Source organism: Microcebus murinus, chromosome 16, assembly GCF_040939455.1.
Source record: "Microcebus murinus isolate Inina chromosome 16, M.murinus_Inina_mat1.0, whole genome shotgun sequence".
Taxonomy (NCBI): Eukaryota; Metazoa; Chordata; class Mammalia; order Primates; family Cheirogaleidae; genus Microcebus; species Microcebus murinus.
The window spans coordinates 43,832,995-43,857,019 of record NC_134119.1 but is presented as its reverse complement, the minus strand read 5'-3'; the positions used below and the strand labels follow the sequence as shown (position 1 = coordinate 43,857,019).

The following is a 24,025-nucleotide window of genomic DNA, read 5'->3' as shown; positions in this document are numbered from 1 at the left end:
TGTGAAAGACAGAGAGGACTTCCCAGGCCTGGATGAGGGACAGGATGTGGTGGGTGGGGCATCAGGGAGCCCGACACAGGAGCAAGGATACAGAGGCAGGCAAGTTTGGGCCAGGTCCCCATGGTCCCAGGTCATGTCTCTGGGCTCCAGAAACATATACGGTGCCCACCTGGTGGCTCCACTTGGCTCCTTCAAAGTGCCTCATGGTCAACATTCCCATCTATGACCAAACTCATCATCCTCCAGCACAGTCCTCTCTACCCCCAAAACCCAACCCTTCCTCCTGTCTCAGCAAATGGCACCCCCAACCGACTAGTGTCTCCCAAACCCCTCTCCACGCCTACTCAGCTCCTGGGGTCCGGCCAAGTTACCCTCCAACATTTCCTGTGGTCCTCACCATTTTCCCTATGCACTGCCACCAACACTGGCCAACAAAACCAGCATCTCTTGTTGCATCCCTCCAACAACCTCCTAACTGGTGACACCACACCCACCTTTGTCCCCCTACGATCCATTTTCCACTAAGCAGCAAGAATCAGCTTTTCTTTTCTTTCTTTCTTTTTTTTTAGAGACAGGGGCTCACTTTGTTGCCCAGACTAGAGTACAGTGGCATCATCATAGCTCACTGTAGCCTCCACGGAACTCCTTGGCTCAAGGGATCCTCCAGCGTTAGCCTCTGGAGTAGCTGGGACTGCAGGTGTGAGCCATCATGCTTGACAAGACTGAGCTTTTCAAAGTGAAAATCTGATCACTTCACTTTTTGGCTTGAAACTCTTCAATGCCTTCCTACTTGTTTTGGCACAAAGACCTAAATCTGCAACAGTGCCTCCAAGGTGGATGCCCCTATCGATGGTCTCCTGAGGCCGCCTTCCCTATTCCCCACCCCCACCGTTAATGCCAAGTCCTCATCAAAGCTGCTGTTTCATACCCATTTGTGCAGCTAACTAATGTGCTACCACTCCCCTTCTAGACTGCCAGCTCCATGAGGTCAGTGATCATACCTGTTTCAGCTTGCCTGGGTAGCTCAGTGCTTAGCACTTTACAGGTGCTCAGTTAATATGTGTAGAATGAACAAGGGAACCTCACTAAGCACACAGCCCAGCTTAAAGGCAACTGATCAATATTCAACAGTACAATATTTGATTTGCATGTTTCTACTTAGTATGTGACTTCAGAATCACATTGTTCGAGTTTATTTAGCTTCCCTGCTGGCAAAGAAAAAAAAAAAAACCCAGAAAAGCCAAAGGAGGAAAAAAGAGACAGAAAAAGTCACGAATAATGCTGCAAACATGGCCACATGCAAACCATCTATGCACATGAGGGTCAGTGGTCACTTAACTCATTAAAAGCAAGTCAACCAGCAACACTGAGTCCCATGGTGGAGATGATCCACCGAGCATTTCGGGAACCCACACCTGTGCACAGGGCAGTCTAGGCAAAAATGAATTCCAGAAGCCATGTCTCCTCAAGGTCGGTTGAACTTGCTTTTTCTGTTTGTCCCATGGTTACTTACACAGTGTGGCTCTGAGAACATTTAAGTCACAGGAAGCCAGTAAACGTCCCAGTGAAATGTGAATTAATTGCATAATGGTTGTTAATTGTCTGTTTTATTAGTTTTCTCACAAGAAATGTGTCAGAACTAAGTGTGCATAGTCTACCCACTGAGAAGAGCAGAGCTTTCCAGTGTTTTCTACTCCCCCCTCACAACTAAGGGGCAATTATTTTTCCGTTTGAGAACTCATCTCTGAAAGTCAATGTGGCACTGCAATTCAAGGTTGATTTTTATCACACACAATTCTTAGGGCCAACATGTCTTTCACTGGGTCATTACCAGTGTGTAAAGCTAAGGCAAGGCTGACAGGGAAAGCATGGGAATTTTCTCTGGAGTGCTGGATGGAGCCAACTTGTTTAGCTACTATAGTAAATAAAAGAAAAACAAAAATAAATTCATTAAAGTAAGGAAAGTCAAAGTCATAGGCCATTGGATATGGTCACCATGCTCCATGAAATGTGCTTGGAATCCCAGTGCCTAATCTCTGAGTGTGTGGAAGTGATGTTTCTATCTGATACGGCAGAGGGTGGCAAAGGTTTTCTGTAAAGAGCCACATAGGAAACACTTTAGGCTTCGTGGGCCACAGGGCCCACAACTCCAGTCTGTGGTTGTAGCACAAAAATAGCTGTAGACAATTTGTAAACTAATATACGTGGCTATATTTCAATTAAACTTCATTAACAGACACTGAAATTTGAATTTCATATAACTTTCAGGTGCCATGAAACATTATTCTTCATTGACTTTTTTTCCCTAACCATTTAAAAATGTAAAAACCATTCTTAGCTTGTAGGCTGTGCAGACCCAGGCAGTGGTCTGGGCTTGGCTCAAGGGCCATAACTTGCATGTTGTAAAAAACTGCCAACATGAGATGCCTGTGCAGCAAACCAAGAAGCCTGCTTTTCCCCTGCACGGTCTCTCATGGGTAACTCTTGGGAGCCCCAGGTATAGGTTCGGAGTTTTTTCCCTAGAAGTTTACAATTAGATTGGAGGTCCTAATTCAAAATAAACCATTTTCAGGTAAGACATCATAGATAATTGAGTAAATTCAAATATAACCATGTTCCACTGGTCTCATTATAATGGGACAATTATCTGCAGATTTTTCCAATGGGTTTGGTAATTTTTTCTCCCAGCTGTACTGTGAACACCAAGTACCCCATCAGAGAGATACTTAATTGTTACCATCGTGCTATCTTGACTTTATCACATATCTTCCCTCTGTCTATTCATTAAGCCACCTTATTTTTGGATGCATTTTGGTAATTGCTTATAAATTCCCCTGCTATTGATAAACCAGATTAGGACAATTCTAATCAAAGTCACTTTTGTTCTTGTCCTTGTTGAGTTTAAGAAGTTAAGGTCAGCCAGGACCTTAACAGAACAGGGCTTATCTAAGAGCAGCCATGGCACAGAGCAAACACCCTGTATCTGTAATCACGATGACAGTGCCCTAACAAAAATAGTAAGAATTATGTGTATTAGCTGCTCATTTTATAGGAGTAAGAGGTTAACATAGCTAGAAATGGTCTACATAAGTCAACATAAATACAAAATTAGATGGCAAGGATTACTGTAAGTGTTAAGTTTTGCTTTGTGGAGCCAGCAAGTAGAGACAAAAATGAGGCACAGAATATCTAAGACTAAGAAACACACTATTGAATCAGAGCAGAGAATTTACGGATTATCAACCCAGAGCCTTCACTGTATGGGTAGTTCAGCCCAGAGAGGTTGAGATGTGTCCTAAGACACACAGAGGCAGCTGGTGGTGGAGAAGTGGAACAAAGCGCTCTTCCTGGGACACTAACGCTTATCAAATGCACACGTTACAAACACCTGTCCCCACAGGGCCTCCTGAGAAGCGGCAAAATGCCAGAGCAGGGAGAACCATGTCGCAGTGTGTGACTGGTTGTGTGAGCTGCTTTCAGAAGCTCAGATAGTGTCAGCTCTAGGGCTAGACAGACTCGGCTCCCAGTGCTCAACTCTGCTCATTGTGTAGTCCTGGGCAAGTTCCCTACCCTTCTGAGCACCAGTCTTCTTGTCTGTAAAACAAGAAATTATAATGCCTTCCTGGAAGTGTTCTGATAAATTAAGAGATAATCCCAAGTGGGAGCCGCACACAGCAGCCTTCAGTAAGCGCTGGTGCTATGCTGTCATCGCAGTTGGATGAACAAAAGCATGTGCTTGGCTTGGTGATATGCAGCCCTAGGTTCTCAGTGGAGGTGGTGAGTACTCAGGCACAGAGGCAAGGAATGGTGAGGTTTGGAAACAGACGGAGAGGAGACAGAACTGAGATGCGTGAAGTTTCCTTCTTGAGGGGCATGATGGCTGGAGCACTCAGGATGAGGACGAGACGAGGAAGCTGCCTCAGCCAGGCCTTCCACAGGCAGGGGCAGAGCATTTAGTCTCAGTTCTTCATTTGTTTGTTTGTCCATCTACCCACCTGCCCATCATCCATCCTCCCAGCAAATACAACAATAAATTAAGGGTGGCACCATGCATCAGGCTGTGTGCTAGGACTGTGGCAGAGAACAAGACAGAACTCAATCTCTGTCCTCACAGTGCTCATGTCCTAGTGGGGGAGACTGACACCAAAATAATAACTGTGACACAGGCCAAAAAGGGCAACTGAGGGGTTGGCTGAGAATTGATGGCAGAGAAACTGGATGTTCCAGGCCCCCCAATATGTACCAAGAGCCACCATGATCTTGTCAAGGTCAGGGCCATAAGCCAGACACTCTTTCATCAGCAGATAAGACGGCCATCAGGAAAGGACCCCAATAAGGCTCTCTGTAAGTATGTGCACCCAGGTTCTGCCTCCTGAAACTGTAAATGCAGAGTCTAGGAGCAGAGAGGTCATAATCAAAGTTGACTGCCAGAGTCCCCTTGAAAATATGAGTCAACACACACACACACACACACACACACACACACACACACACACACACTCATGCAGCTCAAGTATGTGATGCCACACAGTGGTGAGGGCACTTGTGCAACTGACTTTTATAGAAAGGAACACTGGAGTGACAGTGGAGCTATAAACATTGATGATCACTCACTCAGAAAGTTCAACGGTTATCTAGCACCGGTGATTAAGAAACTGCCCAACCCAATGAGGCGCTCACACTGGGTGGAGTGTAGGTACCAGCAAGTGGCTCCTACCCCTGCGCTACAGGTGATAATAGAAATAACCATGGGTGCCACGGGGCACGGTGCATATCCTGTATAGTCAGTACTTCTACTTAGGAAACTTTCAGAAGGGTGAGGTAAGCCTTGAAACATCTAAAAGGCATCAACCAGCCAGGTGTGGTGGCTCATACCTATAATCCCAGCACTGTGGGAGGATCACTTTAGGCCAGGAGTTTGAGACCAGCCTGGGCAACATGGTGAGATCCTGTCTCTACAAGAAAATAAAAATAATTAGCCAGGCTTGGTGGTGTGTGCCTGTGGTCTTCGCTACTTGGGAGGCTGAAGGGGGAGGATTACTTTAGCCCAAGAGTTCGAGGTTACAGTGAGCTACGATTGCACTGCTGCATGTCAGCCTGGGTGACCGAGCAAGGCCCTATCTCAAAAAGAAATAAAATAAAATAAGATAATTAATTAATTTTTTAAAAAAGGTATCAACCAAGTGAAAGAGTGGGGCAGGGCATTCCAGCAAAAGAGTAGGAATAAAGCCAGGGACATGAAATAGTATGTTGTTATGAGGGTGTGATACATGGCCTAGTGCTGTTAAGAATGTTCACGATATAGCAAAATTGCACTGTGCCCCGTGAATAGATACAAATGAAAAATAAATGCAACAATAAAGATTGTTCATGAGCAGGAAGGCTTGGGGAAGCCGGCTGGCAAGGGTGGGCAGGCCAACCATGCTTAAGGGGATGTTGGCAAGCAGGGCCCCTTGAGAGATTTGTAGCAGCAGAGGTAGGTATTGGATACTCATTCCTGGCACTAAGTGGGGAGGAATTTGGAGAACAGAGTATGTGATGTCCTAATATTTGTAACACACTGATTTTCAACTTCATGGTCAATATCAGTTTTTTTTAAAGAAAAATATCCATAGCCCATTACCAAACATACCCAAGTTATTGTGACTTTGAGGCGATGTCTGGAGTTTGGCAATGAGACTCTGAGGGCCCTGCCAAGAGCAGTCTATGGTGTCCAGGATAACAAGGAATGGCTCCCAGTGGGAAGTGTGCTTCCAGTTCTAAGGTCTTATTATAAGGCTGAAAATAACTACTCTTATGAAAAGACATGGTCTATGGATTGTGAATTCTAAAATTTTTAATGATTTTGACTGCTAGCTGAAATCAGTCTTAAAATTTCTCAAGTAGCATAATCAGCTGGAATTTTCCTCAAAACAGACATGTTTCTGAAATATAGAAGGGGGGAAAAAAGCCAGAAAGAAAAAATCCCAAAGACCGTGCTAACAAATTTCTGTAAATATTAAGTTTTACAGGCCCACCAGGCTGAGACGCTTTTAATTTGACAAAGTCTGAGCGCCCCCTGATGGTTAATCAGGGGTCCTACAACATATACCATTTTTAGCTGGTTGGGGTCAACTTGTTAACTTAGTCCCTTCAAATAATAAAGCAAGTGATTGTTCTTATGTGCACTGTACAGAAAAAAAATATGTGGGCTTATGATAAGAAATATGGAATTATTTAGGAAGCTGCTAATTCAGTATAATTTAAGGAGAATGTAGTTTTGCCAAGCCTATGACAGAGAAGGGTACTTTTACAGGAGAACCTAAAGGACTTCCAGGAAAAACTCATTTTTATTTCATTGGACTACTGGTTCCTTGTGATCTTTATGTTATCCCAGGGGAAATGGCACAGTGACCAGGCAAGAAGAGACAATGCCATGGCCCCCATTAGAGACTCAGCTGCAGGCTGGCACCCTCCGCTGGCCACTCATGTCACTGCAGGGCTGGCATGGAATGCCACCCACGGTGGCCCTGCCAGGGTGCAGTGGCTGGGTGACTTCTGCTACCTTTACCCCAGGCAATTATGTTGCAAGCACATACCCTTTTCTTTTGGTTAAACATTATCTTGATCCAACCAGTAAACTGAATTTACAAGGCAGGAACCAGTAAGCTTAAGTTACAAGGCAGGCTGTTAAAATATACTCTCCATTGAATAAATGGATCGGGGGACTGAAAACCGCTTCCTAGGGAAGGTAAAGCAAGACAATGTCTGCAGAGGAGAGGAAGCTCTGGCATGCACCCCTGAACAAAAGGGAACAAGTGGTCTTTACTCGGAGAACGGCTTCCTATTAGGACTCACTCCTTCGTACATTATGCCTTTCATCCCCACTCAACCACAAAATGATTTTGCTGAAGCAAATACAATGGTAGAAAAAGATTTACACTGAAAGAATCTTTAATAATAAACTGTTGCCGATCTGCCTACTTGCCCGTGATTTATAATACAATAAACATCGGATTCTATTACGGCTCATGCACTGAAGCTGCTGCTCTGAAAAACGGAATATGAAAGCACCCGGACCCCACCACCATCACCATGAAATGAGCATGTATAAATGTGCTAAGAGTATCTCTTTGCATCTTTTATAGCTTGTGTGTATTAATCTGTAACGCTTATTAAGAAAGTCATTGCTATGCAAAGCAGCACCCAATCCCTTTCTCTGGCTTTTCAACAGGAGTGCACTGTTTAGCCAATAGGACGGACCCTCTGGCCCTCATTCTGCATTCATCACAGGCAACATTTGCACAATGTATCTCTCAAAGGCGGCTGAAAAGAAGGCCTTAATACTCATGTAAACAACTGCAAACCAATTACTTAATGAATCAGGCCCACACATAATGAGGTGCAGACAAAGAGCTATAAATGCATTTTTGCACCCAAGCCGCTGCTTTAAAGTAAAATCCCTCAGCTGTAGTTTGGGCTTAACTAGCACATCATAATTATTGTCTCTAGGACATCAGAGGAAGCCTTTTTTTTTTTTAAGGTCCAGCGGGTCTCTCTCTCTCTCTCTCTTTTTTTTTTTGAGGTTGCTCATCAGCTCACTGACAAAATAGAGCAAAGAAGAATTTTTAAAAGTGCTACAGCAGCACTGCACTGTTATGTTTATTCTCAAGTACTGGGTTTCGAGACCACTTGTAAAAGCAATAAAGCACAAGGAGTGACTGCAGTAAGTGGGATCCTTAAATGTAAGCCTCTAAGAAATTTCAGTGAATCCAGGCACAAACAGCAAAACCGGAGCTCTCCAAAGCCCAGGGTGGCATATTAACAACACCAAACCCAGCACAAGAACCAAACCGTGACAAACAGCACGCCAAACCCACGCTCTCGATGCCCAGACCCTTACATCACTGGATTATTATCAAGTGTCTAAAACTAAGAGTTCCTTGAAGACCTTTTTGTGATGGTGTTTTTCTTTTTAAAGGGAGTGATGAGATTACTTGTAATTTATTAGGAAATTAATTTTATGCAAAAGCAATAGTAATAAACAAAAGGCCTCTGTCTCAATTTAAAGGGGAAAAAAGTTTAGTGAAATATAAATATTTAGTGAAATATAGAAATATTTTCACAAAATATGAAATTACCAGGCTGAGAAATGTTCTACAAAATCCAATTGCTTTCCGAATGCATTTAAATATTGCCCAAATACCCAAAGAAAGCTTAAGAATTGGGTTTTTTAGTGCCTCTAAAATATAATGGAGACAAACACTTCTAACAATCTTTAAAAACTAAAGAGATGTATTATTAAGCCAAACGGTAACATTTAACCCTGAAACTATCTGTATCTATCTGTAGAATTTATTGTCTTTAAATGAAATTTAAAAAATTTCTTTTAGAGAACCTCAACTTGAATTTATAATATAATCATAGAAATATAATACTTTACCACTCTTCCTGTCCAACTTATCTCCCACTTCCTTAAAAAATATGGATGAAAACCCAAGTATTAGAGATAATAATAGTTATGGATGAAAACCCAGGTATTAAAGATAATATAGTTTTTGATAATTAAATGAGTATTTCCCTAAAATTGAACTTTTCAAGTTACTAAAAGCAAGAATTTTAGAAAATCAATCTCAGTTTAATATATTCCGGGTCCTGTAATGTTTTTACAAATATAAATGAAAATGTAATTTTTTTCATTTTAAAAATACTACAGTTTTAGATCAAATTATTTTATCTTATGGGACATTATGTGTTACATTAGAAGTGCGAAGTTCCTCTTTCAAAATTTCATTGGGATAAATAGTTAATTCACAAGTAATGCAATCATCTAAAGGACACCTTTTAATGAGCAATGCAATTATGAAAGGAAACTTGTTATCCTGTTTTAAATGATATTTAGCCCAAAGCCAAAGGGTAGATATTTCACCAGATGATTGCTTATATTCCCATCTATAAATTCTAAGTGACTTGAAGCCACTGCATGATTAGTATTTTATGTTGATGACAAATTTAACACACTTATCATTGCTCAAGCAACTTACAAGAAGTGCTATGGTTTAACAAATGTGAAAAGATAAAATATGTTCTTTATGGAAAAGAAAGTATCAGAAAAGGAAAGAATAATCTAGCCTAAATACTTGGTAAAAAAGAGGAATATAAAAAGGAATATCCAGCAATTGCTTGTTTATATATCAGCCATCTCAGAAAGAAGAAACATGCCACTTTATTTCTTTTAAGGCCTTATGTTTTCTCTCTGCCCTTTTTCTGACAACCTCCATTGTGTGGTCTCTAAGCAGTCCTACTGAGAGCAGCTGTAGACGCTAATTTGTGGTTCACTGAGGTGTCAATTGAGTCTTAAACCAAGGAAACAACAGCTGCAAAACAATACTTGGCTCTGGTGCAAATATTTTCAAAGGTAGACTAAAGTTTCAACTGTTATTTTAGATAAACAAAAACCCAAACCATAACCCTCCAAGTCACAAAACAAAATAATATGCAGCCAGAGTTTATTCATCATGTAGTGACATTTCTCATCTTGTTGTTGCTATTCAGAAAGGCTTTCATGACTTTACCTTGACAAAGGACTTCCTTCCCTAGATGAAAAACTAGCTTCCGAAGTGATTTTGTTAGTTGTCTTTGTCTTGAATGTACTGCTGCCAAAATTCAAACCTGTAATGAGCACAGACACGGAGAGTGTGCGTTAGCTGTCATGCAACAACGAAACGAAACGAAACAAAACGAAGAAGCAGCCTCACAATAACTTTGGTGAAACAAATGCCAACAGAGGAAGATGCTGTTCAAGCCTCAGAAGGCAAGGAAGCTTCTGAGGCAAGGAGCAAAATGTTGGTAGAATACTGAAAGGAGTGTGTGTGGGGGGTGGGAGGATGGGGGGTGTTCCTGTGATACTCAAACAGATGCCCCAAAAAGTAAAAAATAAAATCACCCAAAGAGCTTAATTTTAAATGGCCAAGATGCACATGTAAACACATGAGTCTCTATTAAGGCACAAAGCACTGGATAATTCTCATTGTTATGATGCATCAGCAACAAACCAGGTCTCAGAAATACCTGACACCCTGGATGACAGTTATATACCTACCCACCCTTAAGCCTCTCTTCCAAATCCTCTATTTTTCACCCACAGAGGACAATGAATGTCCATCGAAAACCATCAAGGCCACTCTTTAACCAGCCTACAAAGGTTGAGGAGGATGCACAATTTACCTCTTTCCCTGAACTTGACTATCCCCACAATGCCCCCACCTGCAGGGGAATCCCTGAATCCCTGATCTCTGCCTCCTGGAGTCTGCTTCTCAACTGTCAGTCACCCAAGATCACAGCTCATGCATGGGCATCTTTGCAAAAGGCATTTGCTGACTTTCTAACCTGTAACCTGCCTGCCTGAATGTTTAACCTCTGCAGCAAAGTGAGTCTCTTAACAATGTATCCACATTCAGCCCAAAGAGGGTTTCTACATGTTTAACAGGACATGGTCTTTTAAGACTTGAAAACTATGGTTAAAGGTTTAAATGGCTTTCCTTACTGACAGGTCTAGAGACCTAAAATAGCTCACTCTTAAAGTAACTGAAACATGCACTGCTTCTTCGCTAGTTAGGTTTGGGGGTAGCTCGTTGAGTTGAGTGCACATCCCCACCATTACCTATAACAATGCTGTGAAGTTTCCCTCCGCTCTCCCAACCCACTTTCTGCGTCTCTTTGGAGCTCCAAGAAGTCCCCGAGATCAGAGAGAGAATAGGAGTGAAAAGGCAATGCACGGCCAAAGGTAAAATGAATCCCAGAGGCAGTATCTAACTATAATCACAGCAAACACCAGCAGAAGCACTTCCATGATTCTAATTCCAGAAAATCTGGAATCTTACAAAGCACACAATGTAATTTTGCATATGGAGTGAAGTAATTGGATCTAGGGGTGCTTGATTATACAACTCATAGGTGTCATTTCATTTATAAGTAAATTAATAAAAATGCATTATTAATAGTTCCATAATTTTTTATACACATCCAAGGGACAACTTATGTCAAATTTACTCATCCTTTGCACTTGTCCAATTAACTATCCAAAATATACTTAACAAAAAACAGATTTGTGGAGTTGCCTTCCAAACTGTATGTCTGCTAACCAGCTATAATATTCAGAGCAAGGCATCAGTCCCCTGGGGCCTCATTTGTAAAAGGATGGGGTGGGATAAATACCTTCTAAGATCCCTCTGGATTCTAATTCTGTGACTCAAGTGTGAAGAAGGTGATGAAAAGCAAATAGTTCAGAGTTTGCAAGTTATATCTTTCCAAAGTGATGATGCCTTCCATCAGGACAGAGACTCTGTTTTATTTCTCAATAAACTACAATGTCTTACGTTTGCAGAGTTCAAGTAACCACTACTACCACCACGATGGCTCTCACCGGGGGTGTTTTGCTACCAAGCACTATACTGTGCATTTAACATGCAGTAGCTCACTGAACCCCTCAAAACAATCAGAATAACTGAATTCTGTAGCAACCGATCCTACTACTATTATCTAGGAAATAGCTCTCTAAACACAGACAGCTAAGTCTGCTGCACCATAAGTATGTGACTAGAAAATGTCAGTCTGAAGAAGAAATCTTTGAGGCAATTGGGAAATCTGAATGTGGACTGAGAATTATTCATTCTGATAGGTAAAATTATGGCATGGTGGGTATATAAAAATAAGAAAGCCATTAATGTGTATTTCCTTTTATATTAATCCATTTTACTTTGACAAAGGGGGCTGAGGTTACTTACAGTTTAAAAAATGGTATAAGAAAGGAAAACCACAGAAAATAATAAATGCACAAGACAGTATTTAAAAAAACAAAGAAAATTACAATTTAAAAAACCCCTCTAAATTGAAGGAACTATAATTAAGCTTAAAATGGAGCTTTCCTGGAATTTATAATCTTTTCATTAAAAGAACTCAAAATGCCCCAGCATTCTGGTGAGGGAAGGCAGCCCAGCACAACACCACCCTTTGGATGATTAAGAGGCTGGGAGACTGGGGAAGAGAGAGAATGTGAGGCATCTCCTGTGGTGGTTAGTGACAAGTTACTTTCATGACATGTCAGACAGAATGGCCTGTAAGGGCCATTGCCATGCTGGGGCAGCATGTATCCAGGATAAAGGGCTCTTCCAAATGTCTGTTTCCTAAGGATGAGAAAGTACTCACTTATTCTGACCTGGTGACAGCTTGTTACAAAGAAAACTCCAGAAACCTTCAAGGAATGACTCCCCCTCCCTGAACACAGCACTGGCTGCTGCCCTTGGCACCTGGACACTGGCTTTGAGTATGACTCTGCCCTTACTCACCTGACAATTGTGATACAGAAGCACTGGCCTTTTGAAATTTGTCTTCAGTTAGATTTGTATTATCCTGAAGGGTAGACTTCTTCAGCAACTGGTAGGCTTTTGTTTCTATAGATTTTTAAAAAAGCACAGAAATACTGAATTTTCTATGGCCAGAGAAAAGTTGCTTAAATTCTGAGATTAATGCTTTTCAAATGCATGCAAATTATTTTTTTGAAATTCTGAAAACAAACAAAATATAATTTAGCTGAACACACGTTTCAAGACTAAAAGACAAGTTGTATGAGTTTATGTGAAATGGCTGAATTCCAGTCATTATTTTGAGTGTGTCTGTGGATAGGTTTAACATCATAGTAAAATAGTTTCTCTTCCCTCTGGGCCTTACAGAAGCAGCTACAGGAATGAACCAGAAGAGACAGCACTGACTTTCTAGGTGGTCAGGTCCCTTGGGTGCTTCCTGACCTGGCTCTCAGGCTCTCCCACTCGAGTGTGGGGGCTCTGGGAAAGGGCTGGGGGTACGGGGAGGTCAGGAAGGGCAGTGGTAGCAGGATGAGCTCAGAGTCCCACAGCTGAGGAAATCTCCCCAAAGCTTGCTATGGGGGAAGAGAAAGAGTGGATTTGCAGGGAGCAACAGCAGCCTGGACCTGGCTTGTGTTCACAGGCTGCCCTTGGCCATGCAGGTCTTCTAACAGCATTTGCTGTAAGCTAAATTGGGGAAGACTGTTGGGAAAAACTGCAAACAAAATTTACACAAAGAACCCAACTGACACAACCTTCCTCATTACTTTAAGTCTCGAGGGAGGCCACCTGGATAAAATGGCAGACAGGAAATTAGAGTTTTAGCATAGACATAACAAAACAGCATCCATGTCCACATCTTCAATGTGGCCACAAAAGGATTCCTGCTGTCAGTGCCAGCAACTGGCCTGGCAATCAGCTGCATTCCTGCTTTTGTTGGCTCAGTTTAAGAACTTAACCATGAGCCCCTTGTTACTGGATTAAAACTATCATCACACTGAAAAATAAAAATATAACATATCTTGTCCTACTGAAAACCAATCAAGATAAAAATGAGTATTTAAAATGAGCATCATACTTTAGAATATTAAATACTATAGAACTAAAATATGTACAGATCAGAGATTCTTAACTCAGAAGATAATAAATTCTAAGGCAATCCTTTTTAACATTGTTGGATTGTGAAATCAGTTTGGGATGCTGGAACTAGTATTTTGAAAAATGTAATGAACACCGGATGCAGTGCATGCAGAAGGGAAAGTACTATTTCATGTAAGGTGTAGGTACGTGTGTGAGTGAGTATGACCTGTAGTGGAAAGTGTTTCCTGATGAGGTTGGTCTCCTCCAGCTAATCCTAACGTCTGTGTTACTTTGCATGTGCTGTAAGGTAATTTTGGGAGAAGGAAGATATTAATAAAATCAAAGACAGAGTGTCTGAACTGTAAAGAATCACTATCAAAAAGGTGAAAATGTCCTGCTTTTATTATATAAAAATCAACCAGGCCAGACGTGGTGGCTCATGCCTGTAATCCTAGCACTATGGGAGGCCGAGGTGGGAGGATTGCTTGAGCTCAGGAATTCAAGACCAGTGTGAGCAAGTAAGATTCCATCTCTACTAAAAATAGAAAAATTAGCCAGGAGTGGTGGTGCATGCTTGTAGTCCCAGCCACTCGGGAGGCTGAGGCAGGAGGACTGCTTGAGCCCAGGAGTTTGAGGTTGCTGTGAGCTAAGGCTTGATGCCATAGCACTTGTCCAGGTAACAGAGTGAGACTCTGCCTCAAACAAACAAACAAACAAAAAATCAACCAAAACGTGTTTCAGCTTTTAGGATACAAACCCAGATCTTCATGAAACTTATTTGGCCAAGGAAAAGATAGCAAAGACAGAAACTGAACAAGTAGAAAAAAAGGAGCAGTTTCTTGATTAAACAAAGTCTCCCGGCTGTCGGAGGCTGGAGCTGGGTCTCAGGTCCTCTTGATTATCTTAAGGTAAATCATTTAGCTCCAGTGAGATGGCTCTCCTGCTTCTCAGAAACCAGAGGAACATGTGTCATTGACGTTCAAGAGAGGATTTCTGTGAGAAACATTGAGCTCGTAGTCCTGAGGTAATTTTAGATTTGTGGGGATTAAGCATTCTGCCCAAATACAAGATCCTGCTGATGTTATTGCTGGTCTGAGTCTACTAGCAACGGAGGAAATTACCAATGTGAAGTGAATTCACTTTTAGCAACATGGGACCATTTTAATACTCTGAAAAAGATAAGCCCTTTCCACGTTCTGCACACTGGTCTCCTTCCTTTCCTTCTAGATGGACTTGGGCTCTATAATTGGGCTTTCCCTTTAAGACTCTGAGTCTGCTTTCAGCTGATCCACAGTCTTGGAGATGGCTCACTCTTCTGTCCCACTCAACCAGAGCCCAATCCCTTTCCGACCATGCTCCTCCTTTGATGATTGTGTTTCATCCTCAAACCTCTGAGGCCCTTCTCCAAGTACAGTCACTGAAGCCCATTGGACAATTTTTATCTGGGAATCAGCTGCCCTGGCCTCAGTAATGAAGGGCTGGCAAAATCAGGCTGGGCACATTGCCTACCTCCAACCTCAATGCATGCTTCCTTCAGTGGTCTAAGGGCAAAGTGAAGTTTAAAAGGTATAAGGATTAAGCGCATTCACTTGGAGAACAGACACTGAGGCAGGAGCAGAGACACTGAATCAGCCGGAGAGGGTGGAGCTGCCAGCACTGCTGCCCTCTGCCAGCAGGACGCCTGTACCGAGGATCATATGCATCAGAACTGGAGTTGTTCTCCCCGTGCTATGTATCATCCCCTTACTTTAGTCAGAAGTGCTGCACAAAACAACATATGAAGGACTGAGAGATGATCCACATAGGAAAAACAAAATAAGGTTTGGTTAAAAAAAACCTAGGGGAGGTTGGAGGATACACAGCCTGCATAGAAACAAGGCTGGAGAAAGGAAGGAGGGTTCAAGGACATAGACACTGCACGTAGGCTGGACAAGGTGGGGACTATGAATGCAGATGCCTCTGGGGCCAAGTAGGTGCCACAGATAAGTGACTCTCACCAGGTGGGAACTGTGGCCAGCCCTGTGGCAAGCTAGAAAACACATGCCCTATCCATAGGGGATAGCTGTTCCCTGGCTATAGCCAATTGCTGCCAGATAGGAAAGTGGGCCTGCTCTGGCAAGACTTCTGCCTTTTCTTTCTTTCCTTCTTCTTCTTCTTCTTCTTTTTTTTTTTTTTAATAAAATACTGCACACGCCAAACAGAACATATTTGTAACCTTGAAACTAGACAGTCAGTGAGCAATTTTTTGTGTTCCCTGAAAGTGGTATAAGAACACGAAGGGAAAACCTGCAGCCGAAGAATATAAGCTTGATGTTAAGAAAAGATTTCATTATGAAAAGCTAGAAACCCTGGAACGCATTATCAAGGGAGGTTGCGACAGCTATATGAAGATTTTTAAGTAGCTGTCTGTTTTTTTAAAGATTTTTAAAAGATTTTTAAGTAGCTGTCTGATTTTAAGTAGCTGTCCATCAAATGGACCAGGTTTCAGACTCTTTAGAGGCAAGACAGTACTTTTTGCTAGGAGTTCCCAAACAATTCAGACAGCCTCCTGAAACAGCCTAGAAGACTTGACCAGGATGCCAATTTCATGAAGCAAAAGGGTAAAAGCTATGGACGTGATGTCTGTGGCAACTCAAGCTCAAGATTTTTGGAAGGAAAATAGTGAAGAATCAAGGGGTTAAAAGTGACACTCTGCTGCCTTACAAATTCAAAGTTATCATGAATGAACATACAAAGGAACAAAAGTAACAAATCTAGAAGTTCAAGTTAGCCTGCTATAAATGAGGAAGGGACAAGATTCACATTTCCAAGGGGAAAAGAATTTACTTTTCTCAACTGCGAGTAAACCGTAAATCTGAAAATTTGAGAATTGGGTGGTCAGTTAAGGCTTCACTTTCTATAACAGCCTGATTTAATACTCAAGGAAACACTTCCTCCCATTGGTAAAGTTAAACTCTCAGAAAATATTGAGTAGTGAAAACGAATAGATTAAAAAAAATTTCTAAAGAATAATTTTCAGCTGGAATGTTCTGGTATACACATAAACAAATACACATCCACGCTGAAGCTTTCAGTTCTGAATTTCTGAGTCAAGCATCTATTATATACTCAAACCTGTGCCAAGATTTAGTTTAAAAAGTAGAAAATATTGCAGCTTAAAACATAAAACAAGGCAAAGGGTTCCATCCCATGCAGTATCCAGCTCCAGGAGGTTAAAATCTATCCTCCCTATTAATTCCAGACTGATGATGTAATGAGATAAATATACTTTTCTCTACTTTGTTACATAAGCTGCCTGAACCCAATCATCTATCTTCCTGCAAAGTGCTAAAGGATCACTGAGACTGTTTTTTTTCTTTTTGATATGCATTTTCTGTCTAGCAAATAGAAACAGCTAGAAAAAGAAAGTGAAAACATGCTGAATAAAGGGAGGTAGGAGAGAGATGATGTTGAAGAGAGGAGAATGAAAAAGCCTCAACTTCTTATCTTTTATTCTCTTTTATATGCAAATGTACACCTGCTATAATACTTCTAAATCTACAAATAAAAAGAAAAAGAAAATATCTGATGAACAAGTGCTTTTAACAACCCATTACAAGAGCTAGATAAACACGTGGTTCACCAGCCTCTAAGGGGTGTCTCAGAGACAGGGAATCTGCCCATTGCTTTTGCAGAAATCTTTAATGAAAAAAAGAAGAGTTGGGCCCAGAAAAGGAATAACAAAGGGAGATGCAAACAATACTATCACTACAGCTAGGAGAAACCGACCTTGAACTGACAAAGAACTGGGCATCTTCGAGTAAGGAAGGATAATTACTATTCCTATATGAAGTATGCAGAAATTTAAAAAATGAATTTGAAAAATATTTTCCATCCATTGAGCTTCCCAGCATTGTTACTTTTCATGTATCTCAATACCCAAGTGGAGTTTTTTTCACATTACACTAGATGTGTTGCTGACACTGCAAACTCAGTCATTTTTGAAAAATAAAATAAAAATTGTGAGCTATATTTCTTAATTGATAAGATATATATTATCACTGAAAATCCAGAAATCGTTTGCCCTATAATCTGCTCAAATAAAAATGAGAAAATAGGATATGAGTGCTTTTGCAATTCTGAAAATACAAAAAAGTCATCTATAAAGAGGCAGTAAGTCTATGCAAGTATGAGATATACAAGTTTGGATGCATAAACAGAATCTCTTTTCATGTTCAAACTTTCTGCAATAAACTCCACCCCACCAGTAGACCTACGCCTGTAAATCCATGGGCAAGGTTGCTCTCTGCACTCTCAGGAAGAGAGGGCTGATGCATGAGAAGAGACATGAGCCACCTGGGACTGCTTCAGAAAATAGGGATTTATATTATAGTCTTAATTTCTGTGGGGCAGCTCAACAATGAAAGCTTAATATAAATACCAGGCTTGTAACTGACCTTTAACAAATGTTTCTAAAATGAAATGAAATAGTTTGCTGGTATTACTTTCTACATAAATTTATAACCACAGTGCTTGTCACTTAACAGCGTTCAATCTTGGGAGGTAGATTTTCAACTTTCAAACTCATGGAAACTTTGACTTTTCAAAGCTTAAGCAATCTCAGTCAGAAAGCTATATTTTATTGGTATAGTAGTTTTTCATAAAACAGTATTTTTAGCAATTTTAACTCAATGATTTATATAATGAGAGGAATCAAGATTAGTGTCTTAGTCCAGACACAGTGGCTCCACATCTGTAATCCTAGCAATACGGGAGGCCAAGGTAGGAAGATCACTTGAGCTCAGGAGTTTGAGACCAGCCTAAGCAACAGTGAGACCCCACCTCTAGAAAAACAGAAAAATTAGCTGGGTGTGGTGGTGTCCCAGGTACTTGGAAGGCTGAGAGGCAGGAAGATCGCTTGAGCCCAGGAGTTTGAGGTTGCAGTGAGCTGTAATAATGCCACTGCACTCTAGCCAGAGTAAGAGAATCTGTCTCAAAAAGAGAAAGAAAGAAAGAAAGAATGTCTTCATCATCAAGAAGTAGTATTAGGACTATATAGTAGGACCAGGAATAATTACTGTATAAGGTGCTAAAAATGTAAACTATGAAAAAAGTCCTGCTCACCCCTGTAGTAGGCTGAATAATGTTACTGTGTTTGTCTCCCCCACCCCTATTTGGAAATAGGTTCTTGTAGATGCATTAGTTAAGTGTCTCAAGATGAAATTATTCTGCATTTACCATGGGCCCTAAATCCAATGGCTGGTTTCCTTACAAGGAGAAGAATATATACAGAGACACAGAAAAGCAAGCAATGTGAACATGGAGGGAGAGACTTCAGTGATGCTACCATAAGCCAGGAGCCCCCAGAGGCTGGAAAAGGCAAGGAAGGATTCTCCCCTAGAGCCTTCAGAGGAAGCACAACTCTGGTAACACCTTGATTTCACACTTCTAGCATCCAGAACTCAGAGAGAATAAACCTCTGTTGTTTTGTGATACTTTGTTACAACAGCCCTAGGAAAATAATACAACCTTGACTCCCAATTTTATTAAAGTATCTAAAGGTTGACCTCTTTTTTCTCTCAATTTGAGTTTCTTGTGTAAGATAAGGTGCTATACACCATGATCTACAAGGGCTCTTTTAGCTTTCAGAACCCTGCTCTGTAGTTATCAAACCTAAGAAGTCACCTGCATGTGTTATAAAATAGTTATGCCTGGGTCCCACCCTCCCAAAGGTTCAGATATAATTGATCAAGTGTGTGGCTGGGGCATGGTTATATTTTAAAACGCCACATGAGATTCTTCTATACATACCCCAAGGAGAATTCCTCTCAGCATTTAGGAGTTTATTTCCTTGAACACAGAAACATCCAATGAAGAGCAACTTTTCAGAAAGGTGCCTTTATTCTTTCATGGCCACATTAAATAAATGCCATCCCCACCCTCCTAACATAATGAGGAATGCTTTGCTACTGCAAGCAGCAGGCAACCCAGCTGGCTGGCCCCTGCCACACAGGCAGGGCAATGTGGACTGCAATGGATAATCCAGCAGCAAACCAAAGGAACCAAACCAGTTCCTTTGGTTTTGCACAAGCTGGAGGTTCCCTGTCCCAGGCTCAGCAGGTAACATGTCTTTACTGATTCTTTCAGGAACGCACTTCCAGAACAGGACAGGTGAAGCACATTCCTAGTAAAGTCTCAATACTGGAGGTGTTATGATGCTATAGTTTGGTGGCCCAAAGTTGTCACGGCAGTTTTTTCTCCAAGGATAAATCTTGTCACCAATGACAACCTAGCCACTATATGTTTCTAGCCCTTTTCCAATTTGACGTAAAACTCAAGCAATATTTTGGGAAGCACTGCCCAGAACTCCAAGTGGCACCTTCCACATCTTTGCTGACCTCCTGGAAAAGATTCTAAATGGATGTTTTAGTATGACCTTGAATATTTCAGTTTGCCAAAGAGTATCAGTGAGGAATGGCACAGTCAGGCAACCACTTTCAACACAGCTTGACCAAGAGAATTGGTGTCAAAAGAATGAGAGGCTGAATAGACATTCTTAGAGGATTAATCCTCTTGAGATAAAAGCAGAGAGCCCTTTTCACATGGAGCTTAAGGAGACTAGTTTTGCCAAGATGGGCACGTGGGGTGGGAAAAGTACTGGTGGAGTGAATGACCGAAAGAGATAGTATTCTGGCCTGAATCAACAAGCATTTAAGGAAATTCTTTAATATTCCCATTTTTATTCATTTGTTTGACAAATTAAGTGCCCACTGTGTGCCAGATACTGTGTTAGGTGCTGGATTTTTATGATATTTGGCACAAGCTGCACCATTTGCTAGAACTAAAGCTCACTTAATGCTGAAAGGTCAAGTTACTGTGAAAAACAAATAAAATTGCCAATGTGGGGAATTTCACTTTTGGGATATGTGTTCAAAGGGAGACCTTCTCTTATAATCTAGATAAGCATCACTTTCCTCCTGGCCTAAGCATTTCAGGGAAACACTGACCTGAATATCCTACTATCTAAACATGGTCTCAGCAGCCTAAGTGTGCTCTGGCTTGCTCCACTTTATAAAGGCCAAACCTTTTGGTACAATCCACACTGGAAAATCCTTGAAAGCTGCCCATCTCTCCAGGCCTGGCCCAATAGAAAGGAAAAGTATGGCTTTGTTCATGATTGCTCTCAGAATCATCCTAGCAAAGTTCATGTCTTGTTATGATACATTAATGTTTGACTGACCCAGACATCCTGATGCAGCTGACTTTCTAATAAAATAAAAGAGGCAGTGGTGGAATGGAAGAAGTCAGGGCTCAAATCCTGATATTTGTGTTTAAGATCTAACACATGAGCTACATGGCCTTGAGCAGGATACCCACCACCTTTCTAAGTTTCTGTTTGACCATTATATAATGAGTTACTAATATTTACCCTATAGAACTGTTGTGAAGCTTAGAGATGATAGGGCTTAGTGAGGGAAGGGATCTGGTATTTTGAAGACCCTGGCATCCCAGTATTCACCCCAAGTAAAGGTGTAATATGCATGCAAACTATATATTACTCATTATATACAGAAAACCACACATTCATAAATATCAAAATTAATGTTTGATTTCTAACTGGATTCTTTGGTGAGAACTAGACTAATAAAAAGGGTAGACTGTGTTAATAACGACAGATCATACAGGCTGTGAAGCACTTGCTCTGTGTGTGTAGGGTATGTGTACATGAGGGTTTCTGTATAAATCTTAGCATACAAAACTCACACACTCCATAATGATGATTAACAAAGCAGATGCCTTCAAAGTGAGGGCAAACTCTTTTAAGGAGGAGCCCTCAGCCAAGAAGAATTGTGTTTTGGGGTGATAACCAAATGAGAAAGGGAAATAAACATATGAGAATGTTAGCACATTTGATTCCATTAGCACAGAGTAAGAATCACAGTCTCTTAGCGTTCGAAGCAATGTCAGAGTTCCCCGAAACAAGAATTCCTTCCACTGTGTCCCTATAAGAGAGTCACAGTTCCCACCATGGTTCAAGCACACAGCACAGAATCTCATACCTGGAAGACACTTAACTTAGTTTTGCTGAAATGAAGAGCTAGAAAGTTCTTTTGTTACTGAGCTACACTCTATAATTAAGCTTGATAAAGGTTTTGCCTCGTACTGGCAGTCCCACAAATATTTAGAGAGATATTGTGCCCTTCTCAGGTAAAACATCCCCAGGACCCTCATCATTCTGAAAATAGTGTAGCTTTAGAGCTCCCATCCCCAGCTTCCTATGCCTGCCTGGATTTCACTTCAGCCTCTTTGTCTACTACATCTCTTCTGAAATGGCTATAAAGCAAATAAAGACACAGACAAGGACCCCACGCAGAAGAACACTTCTGGACTGCTGGAAGTTACTACTGTAACCTTTTGGTCAATTCCAGGAACAGCTTTAACAAGTAGTTTTCAATCACAGCATGTGGGTATAGTTACACTAAAGTAACCCACAAGTTCTCATTATAAAACAATCTCATTAACAAGTGAGTTTTCCATACAATAGAACTACAGGAAGATGTTGAAGATAATTTTAGTGTATTGAGAAAACTGGTTCACCCATTAGACTCCTTGTTTTAAAAACCATTCCACAAATAGGTGTGTATAGTTTCCAAAGCATGTTCCACAGAACATTAATTTTGTTGGCTGTTAATAGGAGGTATTCCATTTTCAAATAGATAAATTATTTGAAGCTCTAGTTTTGCACTTTTAACAATTCCTTACTGAAAGTCTTCTAAAAGTTTTCAATATGCTCTTGTGTATTATGCAAACTGCAGAAGGAGTGAGAAGAATCACACAGGGTTTGGCCACAAAATTTGTATTTGTTGAAGTATTTTCTGGGTGGAACATTGCCCAGAACACATTTTGAGAAATGTTGCATCAGCACATCAACATGTGTGAGGCAGCACATCAGCCGCCTGGTGACCAGGTGCCCTGCAATGTCTTCCACCATGAGCATGTAAGGGTTACTGAGGGTATATAGGCACTCATAGGCAGAGATGTCTGGGCCTTGACCAATCAGTCCCCAGGAGCCACTTTATCACCTGTTTGGGATTATTCTCTAAGGGCTTCCTTACAGGACTAACTTAAAGTTCCAAATGTATCATGAAACTTTCCTCAAGATTCCTTTTAGATAAGGTAAGCAAATCATCAGTTCTGGATTGGAATCATCAGTTGTGTTCTCAAGTGGCAATCCCTGCAGAAGCTAATTAGTGGTACTATGGGGAGCATGGTCTCTGAGGAATCCCAGCAGCACCATGATTGTTGGGTAGGTCTTGGTCCCAAGTGGCTCTTGCAACTCAGGGAAGGGGAGTAGCTGCCAGAGTAACAGGCTGGAGGTTCCAGACTCTATTCTGGGCGCTTGTCACAGAATGACTCTGTGATACTTCATTCCCACTTCCCCTACTTCTTTTCCTTTTTGAGTTTGCTTTGTGAGTTTCCTTATAACTGGACATCAGTGGCTTGGAAACGTAAAGGATTGTGGGGGCCAGCAAGTAAGACCAATAACACTATTAGTGTTCACATGAATATTATTATTATAATACATCACAGATAATATGTATTGAGCAACTAGCTTAGGACTTTCACCCACATGATTTATTTTTTTTATTTTTTTTCACCCACATGATTTCACTTAAACTTGAAGACAAGCCTGTCGGGTAGTATATCTGCTTTCCCAATCCAGAGGCTCAGTAGGGGTAGAGAAACAGAGCAAGGAGTGAAAGAGCTGACACTAATGGCTGTTTCCAAAGCCCTGGCTCAACTACTACATCTCCTCAAACCCTAGGGGACAGCCTCTGGAATATTCCTTTTCTTTGGAATATTTTAGAAGGAGTGCAGTCTATATAAACACAACCAGCACACACCTATGCAAACAGAAAACCCCAACAGAACTATTATAAAGGGGCAAGCAGACATTATCTAAACAATAAACTTGCCTTACTCTACACTAAAAGCCAAATCTCCAAATAATTATGCCAAAGATGCACACATTTAATAAAGGGATGATGGTCAAGATCTCAGAGATCAAAGTAGCTGCAATGACAGACACAGCAACAGTATCCAGTAGAGCCAAGGTTAGAAGGCCATGAAGCCCTCAAGCGTGAACTCCACAGGAAGTCTGTGGGTGAGGAACAGTGAAGGGCAAGAGAGAGTGTGCTGGTAAGAATAGAACAGCAATGCTCCTACAACGTATGTGGCTTTGATAATTTTTTATCGTATCTCCTAAGTTTTTTTTACGTCTAATATTTTGGCATATGACAGGTCCAAAGCATTGTTTTTTTAAACTGTCAACTACGGGTTCAGTAGGAAGTTGTTGGAATTATGATTTCTTTTTAAATCTTAATGGCAAATAGCCCTGATTACTTCTAAGCACACTGTACTTCTTTCTGCATGAATAAATATTTGAAATCTCAGTACCTCTCTTATAAAGAAAGTCTATGAGAAAATAACATTCGCATTAATTTTGGGGAGAGTCAGCTACTCCCAGCAAGGGATTAATGGAAAGAATACTGAAAAGAGAATGAGCAAATAGGCCATTTCTTGGTTTTTCCTCAATAAACCTTCATAATTTTAACATTAATAAA

The 24,025-nt window shown here is 41.0% G+C and overlaps 1 protein-coding gene across 1 annotated transcript in view; it reads right to left on the bottom strand.

Moving 5' to 3' along the window:
- KIZ (kizuna centrosomal protein) overlaps positions 1-24,025 on the bottom strand; it is a 113,098-nt gene that overhangs the window by 3,783 nt on the left and 85,290 nt on the right. The window contains exons 10-11 of the mRNA XM_012761976.3: positions 12,327-12,431; positions 9,555-9,651 (exon numbers count right to left, since the gene is read on the bottom strand). Of these exons, the coding sequence (XP_012617430.2) occupies positions 9,555-9,651; positions 12,327-12,431 (202 nt within the window). The remainder of the gene's footprint in view (positions 1-9,554; positions 9,652-12,326; positions 12,432-24,025) is intronic.